The following is a 10367-nucleotide window of genomic DNA, read 5'->3' as shown; positions in this document are numbered from 1 at the left end:
CCCCCCCCCCGGGGGGGGGGGGCGGGGGGGGAGGGTGCTCCAAGCTGCCCCTTGCAGGCTGGAACTCTGACAGCCTGCAAGGGAAAAGCCACAGTTTCCCTCATTTTTCTCCTTTAAAGGAGAATCCGTTTTTAAAGTTTGTTCGTGACCCTTTCATATATCTTGTTACCCACTTTTGGGTTGCAACCCACGGGTTGAGAAATGCTGCTTTAAAAGATATCAGCAGCTATCACTGCATATTGTATAAATTCCTGTCATTACATGTGTCCTGATACCAGGTTCTAGACTTCAGAGGGGTTAATGGAGGAATGACTCCATCCTGAAGCCTGAGAGGGCTTAGCATAAGCTAGGTGCCAAGTTGTTCAGCCGTCAGCGCTTCAGGGCACATACAGAAGCACAACTGCAGGTGCCTAGTGACCTTTCATGTTGAAAACTGAGATGCCCATGGACTTTAAGTACTTTCAGAGCTCAGTGACAGGTAAGGGAGATTTGTAACGATGACATTTGTAGATTTCTAAATTCTGCTCAAGTCCTGTATTTTTGGATTTGGGTTTAGATGCCTGCCCTTTTTAAATACTTCAAAAAATCTCACTGAACCCCTATCCTGCATCTTCAGGTGCCTAAATACATATAAAAATCTGCCCTTCAGTCTTACTCATGTTCTGAAGGACTCATCTACTGAATAAAATTTAAAATCTGACTGGTATTAGTGCTTGCCTGAGTACTAGATGAAAGTGGTAATTATAAAGTCAAGAAGAAAAAACCCGTTAGGTGATAATAATTTAACTGATCACAGAGCAAATGCATAGGAAAAATCTACAACAAACCACTAGAGGCCGCTATTTTACTTTTTTCTTTCAACAGCAACTTAATAGGACCAAATATATATTTGGTGGAGGAGGGAAAATGTAAATCTTCAAGTATTTGATGCATCATAGTAAACTGAATTTAAAATACAATTTGTTGGTGCCAGCTCTTGTGATTTTATGCATATTGGTGTTTTTCTTAAAGCCTAGCTCTTGGAAAAATGGGCGTAGAGAATCTCATTTGTTTCATTTTTTTTTTAATAAAGTTTTTAGCAGTCCTGGTAGTAGAGAGAAGCTTAAAAACATAACTTAAGTGTGATCTAAAAGCTATAAAGAACTAGAAGGCAAATAAGCTCTCCAGTCTCACGACTTTTGCAGTCTGATCTTGAACATACAGACATGGGTCTCTTTTCTAGTGACACTTCGCAAATGCAGGGGGCTAACAGGCACAAAAATCACTTAAGAGGAGGCAACATTCTTTGTGGAACAGTGAGTATTTTATTTTTTACATTTTTTCCTCCTCCTCCTCTTTCCTGTACCCTGTAAGTGGCCTCACTTTCTAGAAGCCAGTTCATAACAGAGGCTACCGTCTGCATACCAGAAAGAAGGAACTAAAAGTTCTGTCAAGGAAGAATATCAGAGACATCAGATATGCTCAGTTTACACATTAAAAAGTAGATTCCCCCCCAACAGCATTTCAAACTCAACTTCGTATCTGACAGGCAAATTGTGTTCTCTCCTTCTCGGGCATCAATAGCAGGGAGAAAGGTTTGGCAACAAAATGACAACCCCACCAACACTTGTGAATCCTCATCTTCTCTTGCAGGGCTTCAGAGGGCCAACTAACTGGCCTTGCAACTGCAAACCACTAAACAAGACTGTTGCTGCACAACAAAATACAGAAGCCACGTCCCTATGTGTTGGTTTCAACATTAATGGCAGGACTGAACCAAATGCATACAAGATGCATTTTAAAAAGGTTACCTTTAAGGGATAGTGGGAAAGTCTTCAATGTCAACAAAAAAAGACTGTTTTCCCTGAAGTGTTTCTTTAAAAAAAATGGCATCTAACAAAGGTTTCAATGGCTTCAAATGTAATAAAAAACTGACATTCACCTTCAGGGCTGAGTTATATTATTCTGGGATACAGCTGGGTCCTTCTCACTACAAAGCTGTTAAATTACCTAGTTTGTGGACCATCATACTAAGTATGACAGTCAGTTTGTACACATATGTGAAGGGGTATCAAATTCATCTGGCCCCAAGGGACAGATAACTGGTTCACAACCAGTCCACAGGCTAAATGAACAGTGCAGAGCCAGTTCCATGGGCAGATAGGGAGCACGGTCCACCTGCCCTGCATGCTAGTTCTGGTGCCCACTCCAGCCAGTTCAGAATGCAAGCTACACACAACACTGGACCCAGAGTGACTACCATGTGCAGCTCATGTCCTGGCCCAGCTGGAGCAAATGCCCATATGCAGCTCACATCCTCGACCAATTGGAGCAGGTGTTGAGAGCACTGGATCCAGCATGAAGGAGGGGAGGAGCTTGCGGTTGTTCCTAGACTGGCTCTGCGTGGGTGCCATGTGCAGCAAGGGGCATGCAGCACATGTCCTGGGCCCTGCACGCTGCATGTGACATGTTGGTTGAAACCTGGTGCCAGCATATCTTTGACACTCCTCCTCTAGGGCATGGTTTAACCCTGTAACAATCTTAGCGTACACATACAGACACTAATAAATCAACTTGTTTTACTTTCACTGAACATTCACTCCATTCTTACTTTAAGCACCTTTTATCTATTTACATGCAAGGTTAACTGGGCTTGATTCAGAAATAGAAAAGCTTGTAAGTCATTCACAAGGAAATGTCCTGCTTCTTACCAGTAAGACAAAATAGTAAAGAAAGATATTTTGCCTTCTTCTCCAACTCCCATGTCACTCTTAATAATCCCATACACTGATCTCTCACTCCACCTCCGATTCAACTACAGAAAAAAACAAAGGTACTTACTGAGTCTGCCCACTGCCCTGGTAATTCATTCTCTCCAGCGTAGGGCATCCATGCTTGGTTTCTGTATGCTGTGGGTGGGGTTGGGATAAAATAACCTGTGAACCCAGGTCGGTTTGCTGCTGGGATGGCAAAAACGGCTGGCACCGTATTTCCTGACAAGGAGGATGGAAACAATTACTGATTAGTAATCCTAGCCATCAGTCTAGAGATCAATAGAGAGCATGCTTCAAGTAACCAACCTGGGAAGATGCACTAACTGGACAAAGTAATGGATGAACAGGCAGAGGTGTAGCCTCTGGCATCTCTGAACCAATGATGATGGATGCCAGGGTGGGTAATGAATAGGGGATAGAGCTTTCTGGGTAAGTAGTTGAAAACCTCTGTAGACTCAAACCCCTCCATAACGTTTATGAATTTATTGGTGCCCTATTTCAAAAACTAATTTATTACAGTGCTTACCTCCTTGCAAAGAGACTGGGCAGTGGGGGTGGAGGAGCAGCTAAGCAGGGACAGCCCGAGTCTGCACTTATCTGCTTATCTCCTCATATGCCACAGCACCCTCCTTTAGAATCACTACTCCAGATATAGCCATTGCAATACTCTCCCGCTAAAGCAGTAACCAGAAAGCTTTACCAGTCATGGGCTGGGACAACCTGTCTCTGGTCCAATGTAGGCCAGGTAGTTTGGCTGATGTGTCAGTGGCGGGAGGTCTCTCCTGCATGTGCGCTGGGGCCAGAGAGGCGGAAGCTGCACCTGCACTGCTGCCACTTCCCTCAGCTCCCTGTTTCCTGAATGTGGTACAAGTGCAACTTCCAGTGGGTGGGGAGATGTGCTGGGAACAGGCATCTGAAAGCTGTATCCATGCTGCTGCCACCACCCCTCCCCCCACCCACCACTCCACTATGGCACAGGTGCAGCTGAAAGCTGTGTCCGTGCCACAACCTTAGGGAGGATAGTGCAAGGTAAGGGAAAGCAGTGGTGGCATGGGCCCAGCCTCAGAGCAGTTCCTCGCTATACAGCCCTGGTGAGGGCATGGGCAAGTCCTTCCAGCTCCTTGCTCTAGATCTGGCCTGTATATTGTTGACCTCTGCTCTAAAGTGTCCACTCCTGCCACTGTCAGAGACAGGACACTGGGCTTGGTGGACCACTGGTCTGACCCAGTGAGGCACTAATTATGCTCTGATGCTCTCTTTGTCAGAATGCTCAGGACACCAAACTGGAACACATCATTCCCATCAGCTGCATAGGATGTCTTCTACAGACAGAGCATATTAGAGAAGTCATGACTGGATTCTGGAGATCAGGGCAAGGTATGCTTCCAAGGCTATCTAAGGAACTGTGTGCAACAGTTCAGCAAAAGTGGGAGTGGTATAAATGGGTATATTGGATATAGCCACTTCTTCCCTTCCTAGGTGGGTTGATGGCCCAGTGGAAAGGATAATTGGTGTCCGTGCCCTAAGTTTGGCCATACTATCCTATGACCTGCCTTCAGTATCTATCTAGGGCATGGCATAAATGATGGAACAGCATTACTTTTGTCCCTTCTTCATATTTGCCACACATTTTGCCTTTGTAAGTTTGTTAGGATTCAGGAGTGTTCTCAGAACAACTTATTTCTATTAACACTATAAACCATTACAAAAGACTTGTTACACTTGTATCCTTTTTATAATTTTAAAATACAGCTACCTGAGACTTCACTGCTCTAATACCCCCAAACTCTCCCACAAGAATAGCAAGGCCCTCCCTGTTAAAGTATTTCAATAAAATAGCCAACATAAATTTAACTGGGGGGTGGAGGAAGAAAGAGTATAGGGGGAACAAGAAGCCAATTTGTATAAGAGGGCTAAATTCTCTGTGGGTTTAAGTCAGCAAACCTTCACTGACCCCAGTGTAGCTTATTTTAGATATAAAAACTGAGGAGCTGATCCAGTCCAGTTCTGAACAGCATGTGGGCGCAGAGTGTGACTGAGAAGCCTCTTGTTAGAACTCCATCATCACACTCTGGGGAGGTTGGAAATGATTATTCTTCCTGTAATGAGGTTCATCTGTATCGCTGCATATGGTTAAAGCCAGAGATGGCTCATCCCTGGGGCTCATAAAAGTTCCTTTTGATGGGCAAACAGATTGAATGGAGTGTCAAGTATTTTAAAATATTCCCAGGATACATCCAACCTGTCTCAAAACCTTTTCAATCTTCCCTTACATTTTTCAAATGAGAGAGGCTGCTACAATCTCATGTACTCACAGAAGCATGACTAGGTGTGAGAAAGTGGGGCACCAGTTTAGATGGCTGCCAGAATGGCAGTCCCCGGGAAGCCCAGGTTACAGGGGTTGCTGCAGCCAGTGTGCAGAGAGCCCCTTCTACAGCTACAGCATCAGCTCATGCTGCTGCAGCCAGAATGTGATGAGTTTGTGCTGTAAGACTCTGCTCCCTACCCTTGCTCTCCAGTGCTCAACATTATACCCCACCCTCTGCCCCGATACACCTCTCTGTACTCAATTATGTTTGTCTGGACAAGGTATATATGCAAAGTTATCCAAAGAACTCTGCAAAACACAGTTGAGGTTATAAACATCTTCCAGTTTGAAGCCCTCTTGCCCTGTGAGATTACCTCCTTCCTCGGGTAGAATCATAGAATCATAGAAGTAGGGTCGGAAGGGACCTTGTAGATCTTCAAGTCCGACCCCCTGCCTGGGCAGGAGGAAAACAGGGCTCAAATGACCCCAGCCAGGTAGGCATCGAGCCTTTTCTTAAAGACCCCAGGGTAGGAACCAGCACCACCTCCCTTGGAAGTTGGTTCCAGATCCTAGCCGCCTGAACTGTGAAGTAGTTCTTACGGATGTCTAATCTAAACCTACTCTCCAACAACTTGTGGCCGTTATTCCTTGTTATCCCAGGGGGTGTTAGGGGAAACAAGGTCTCCCCCAAACCCTTCTGGTCCCCCCTAGTGAGTTTATAGATGGTCACCAGGTCCCCCCTCAGCCTTCTCTTGTGAAGGCTGAACGTGCCCAGAACTGGACACAGTACTCCAGCTGTGGCCTGACCAGTGTCACGTAGAGGGGGAGGATCACCTCCTTGGCCCTACTTGAGATGCACCTATGGATGCACGATAGGGTCGGGTTGGCCCTGCGGACCGTGACCTCTCATTGTCGGCCCATGTTCATCTTGGAGTCAATAATGACTCCAAGATCCCTTTCTGCCTCCATGCTCTCAAGAAGGGAGTTTCCCATCTTATAAGTGTGCTGCTGGTTACTACTGCCCAAGTGCAGCACCCTGCACTTGTCAGTATTGAAACTCATCCTGTTTTTGTTAGCCCACCCCTGCAACCTATCCAGTTCTTGCTGCAGTCTTTCCCTCCCTACTAGCATGCCCACCTCACCCCAAATTTTCGTATCATCAGCAAATCTGAACACGTTGCTTTTCACCCCGTCATCCAAATCGCTGATAAAGAAATTGAACAGTGCGGGCCCAAGGACCGAGCCCTGGGGGACTTCGCTGCCCACTTCCCCCAGGTCGAATATGACCTGTCCACCACCACCCTCTGAGTACAACCCTTCAGCCAATTTGCAATCCATCTGACTGTGCAGGCATCAATGCCACAGTCGCCCAGTTTTTTAATGAGGATGGGGTGGTCAACAGTGTGTTTAAATGGCAGTGTGTTTAAACAGGAGAGCTAAGGAAGAGCCTCATCTTTCTGAGTTGGAATACCCACACTACCGCTGCACAGAGTTTATCAATGCCCCTTGTTCAACAGTGCACAGCACATCACTGCATTTTACCAGCTATATTCCACTAAACCCCCAGAAAAATATTCATCTTTCCATGTGCTAAACAAACTATGTCCCTTGTATGTCTGGTGCATCTAGTAATGATGGGAAATGCCTTGAACTAGCGTTCAGGCATGTATTTCCTGCCAGGCCTACATGACATAGCAAACCTGACATCTATATGAATTTGCAATATACTACAGATATCAGAAACATAAACTCTTATATTGTTGTTTGGAGATAGCCCCATAACCTCAAAGCAATAACAGTACAACTGACAGCAATATCTGTACTGGTTTTGAGAGAGCAGTTTCAGTGTCTTCCTGGTGCATGCTCAGAGATGGGGAGACTCAGGCAGTGCTTGCAACCTATACGGAAGTGTGAAAAGGCTGCATTTTGCCACTCTCCAACTACCTCACAAACCAGTTAAGGTTCAGAAGTTCTAAAAATGCATGAAATGCCAACAACAGCACAAGGGCTGTGGATGCAATACAGGGCAGAAAAAGAGGGAAAGTATATGTTCTACTGCTAAATTCCCTCACTAGAGACCATTATTGCTAAAAAATGTTTATAGTGAGCTTGTATTTATACTGCACATCACAATCATGGTCCAGATTGTGAGAGTTGGCTCCCTTGTCCCAGAGTCAAATGGCGTGGAACTGTGTGGCCTGTGGAGGAGCGCTGAAGATACACTGTACCTCAGGCAAGTCCAAATGCCCTGGAATTGCCCTCTGGAAGTGTATACCTTTGGGGAAGGGAGCATATTATTAGGACTGGTGATTACTACCTGCATTTCTCTGACTCCACTCCAAGCCCAGGTATCGAGTTGTTGGACTTCTATCCCAACTCCTCTCATATCCATTTTACAATCCTGCTCTGGAAGATGGTGGGTTAGAAGGAACACAGCATGTTCTGCCCAATCTGCCTGCTGGATGAGAGGAGGCAGGTGCTGCTGCCTGGGGCCAGCAGCAGCACTGAAATTCCTGGCACTGGATGCAGGCTGAGCCCAGTGCTGGTCTGTCATCTGGTAGGCAGATCAGGGGCCCGCAGCCCCGGGAGGACTCCGGCACAGCCCCTGCAGCCCTCCTGGGGATGCGGGCAAGCCCCCAATCTGCCTGCCAGATGAGAGGAGGTGGGTGTTGCCAGTTGGGACCAGCACCAGGAAGACCGGTGGTGCTGCTGGCCCCAGATGGCAGTACCCGCCTCCTATAATCTCACATGCAGATCGGGAGCCCGCCTGCACCCCTGGGAGGGCTATGGGGGCTGTGCCGGAGTCCTCCTGGGGGTGTGGGTCCCCCATCTGCCTGCTGGATGACAGGCAGGTGCTGCTGCCTGGAGCCAGCGGCAGCACTGATCTTCTTGGCGCTGGGTGCAGGCTGCGCTCAGCACCGGTTTGTCATCTGGCAGACAGATAGGGGGCCCGCAGCCCTGAGAGGACTCCGGCATAGCCCCTGCAGCCCTCCCAGGGGTGCGGTGAGCCCTCAATCTGCCTGCCTGCCACATTTTATGATTCCCCATTATAACCTACGGGTGAAACGGCGAAACAGCAAAACAGTTTCAACAAAACAAAACTGAACTGTGCTTTCGAAACAAAACAAAACATGAAACAAAACACTGTTCCATCAAAACATCGAAATGGAAGTCAAAGCGGAACAGTGCTGTTTCGCACAGCCCTAGTCTGCAGAGGCTTGCCTAGTGCTCTACAATAAAAGTTGTTTAGTTCTTCTTCTTCATGTATTTATTGAACCTGATGATCACTACACAGGGCACATACCCTAGTGACCCAGGCACACAGAAGTGGCTCTTGTGAACTACAGTGTACTTTATACTTTGACATTTTTAAAAGAAGGGATTGAGTCTATGTCTTTTCTACATCCATATATGTATCTCCTATCTTCTCCATTAAGAAAAGACTAGATCCTTCAATCACAGTATATTTATATAACAGTTTAGAGGACCAGGTTTTTATTCTTAGTAGTAAAGGCTGAATATGATGCAAATGACTACCTAATACTTCTCAGAAGGCTAAGAAAGGAATTGTTCAGAAAAATTAACAGAGCAATGCCTAATAAACTTGCCTACTTCAAGACTCAGAATCTCAGTTTAAAATCTTTTAAATTTACAAAGCCAAATTTTTGCCATTCTTCCATAACAGGTATTTTTGTCAACAGGAAACCATTTCCTATTTTTTCCCTCTGGTAGGTCTTAGCCAGTTACTGTCAAAACACTATATCTCCTGGGTGAAATAATTGATTGGTTTATAAAGAAAAGTCATACTACAGGTTCTCAGCTACATTGTACCTTTAAGGTATAGATGGTGGTATGGGGTTGTGTAGAGGGACAGGACCCAAATGAGCTCTGCGGTATTATGAAAGCAGGTGCTATGCATCCCAAAATACAATGGGAGCTCAGCCACTGCATTACCTTTAGACAGTGTACAAGCACAGCTGGTGGATGTTGGGGAATCGGACCATAGCTCCCTATCACCTTTGGGAGAGCCAAGTGCCACCAACATGGCTAGATTGCTACACTGAGATTTTCATGCCCAGCTCAGGGATTTAGCCACATAAGTCAATAGGAGCTGTGTAGTTAAATCCTAAATCTGAAAATCTCAGTGAGGTTATACATGTGCTTAGGTTACAGCTCCTTGCACTACATTTACATTTCTTTATTCACTAAGCAGGGCCAAGCACTTTTCCCATGTGGATATTTTATGGTGCTACCATACAGTACAGCATGCACCTTTGTACACTTCGGGGCTGAAAGCCACAATGGAAGCAACCATGCACTTAAAATAGGAGTTTGAATGCTTTGGTCTATTAACAGCTGTCTTATCCCCTCTGGAAAGAGTTTGCCAGTCTAGCCATACTGATACAACAACAGTGGTAACACCATTCTGTGCACAAGCCACCGGAGACCCAGCTTTTGCTGTTGAAAGAATGATTTTCCTGACATAACATATCTACCTGAATTCAAGATGACCCCCTAATAGTTAGAGGCTATACATGGAAAAATTATAAAGCTTTCTACATTTTTCTACATAACAAATCTAAGTATTGAATAGTCATCTTAAATTCATCCCCTCTGCCACTGGCTAAGAAAGCATGGGCAGGGGGAAGGGCCAGATCCCCTCCCCTTGTCCCCCACTCAGCCCTTGCCCTCTCTACCTGCCCCCCTGCCCATCGCCCTCCCTCCAGTTGCCCCACTTTCCTGTTCCCCTGCTACATGTTCTTTGTTGCCTGCCCCCGTTCCCCTGCTATCTGCCCCCTTGCCACTTGCCCCTCCTCAGTGCCTGCCCCCCATCCCTTGCCCCGCCTCCTTGCCACCTGCCCCCCCCATCCCTGTGCCTGCTCCTTCTTCCCCTCCCCCCCCACTTACCTTTTGGACAGCTCCAGATCTTGGGCAGTCAGCAGCGGCGGCGGCCCTGGTCCTGGACCAGGCGCAGCCCGGCCAGACAAAAGCAGTGGTGGCACTTCTGGGCCTAGCTGGATCAGGGCCGGAGCCGGAGCTGAAAATAAATGGGAGAGGGGGGGCAGAGCCAGAGCCAAAGCCAGAGCTACCGCCTGCCTCAGGGCAGTACTCAAATCTAAAATGAGGTTTTATTCCACCCATGTGGACTGGGGGGCGGGAGCGGAGGTGGAGAGGGGGAGTGACAACTCATCTTGGATTCAATTAAATACTGTACTTAGACCAATTCCATCAACGTAGTAAGCTATACTGGAAAGTGATTTTTTTTTTCCCTTTAGAAAACTTATTGCTGCACCTCTGTTGCTTAC

At 46.6% G+C, this 10367-nt stretch overlaps 1 protein-coding gene across 1 annotated transcript in view; it reads right to left on the bottom strand.

Annotated features, from left to right (window-relative positions):
• KIAA1549L (KIAA1549 like) overlaps positions 1-10367 on the bottom strand; it is a 250006-nt gene that overhangs the window by 2522 nt on the left and 237117 nt on the right. The window contains exon 21 of the mRNA XM_025215928.1: positions 2821-2972. Within this exon, the coding sequence (XP_025071713.1) occupies positions 2821-2972 (152 nt within the window). The remainder of the gene's footprint in view (positions 1-2820; positions 2973-10367) is intronic.

Source organism: Alligator sinensis, unplaced genomic scaffold (genome assembly GCF_000455745.1).
Source record: "Alligator sinensis unplaced genomic scaffold, ASM45574v1 scaffold57_1, whole genome shotgun sequence".
NCBI lineage: Eukaryota > Metazoa > Chordata > Crocodylia > Alligatoridae > Alligator > Alligator sinensis.
This window is presented reverse-complemented; position numbering and strand designations above follow the sequence as displayed.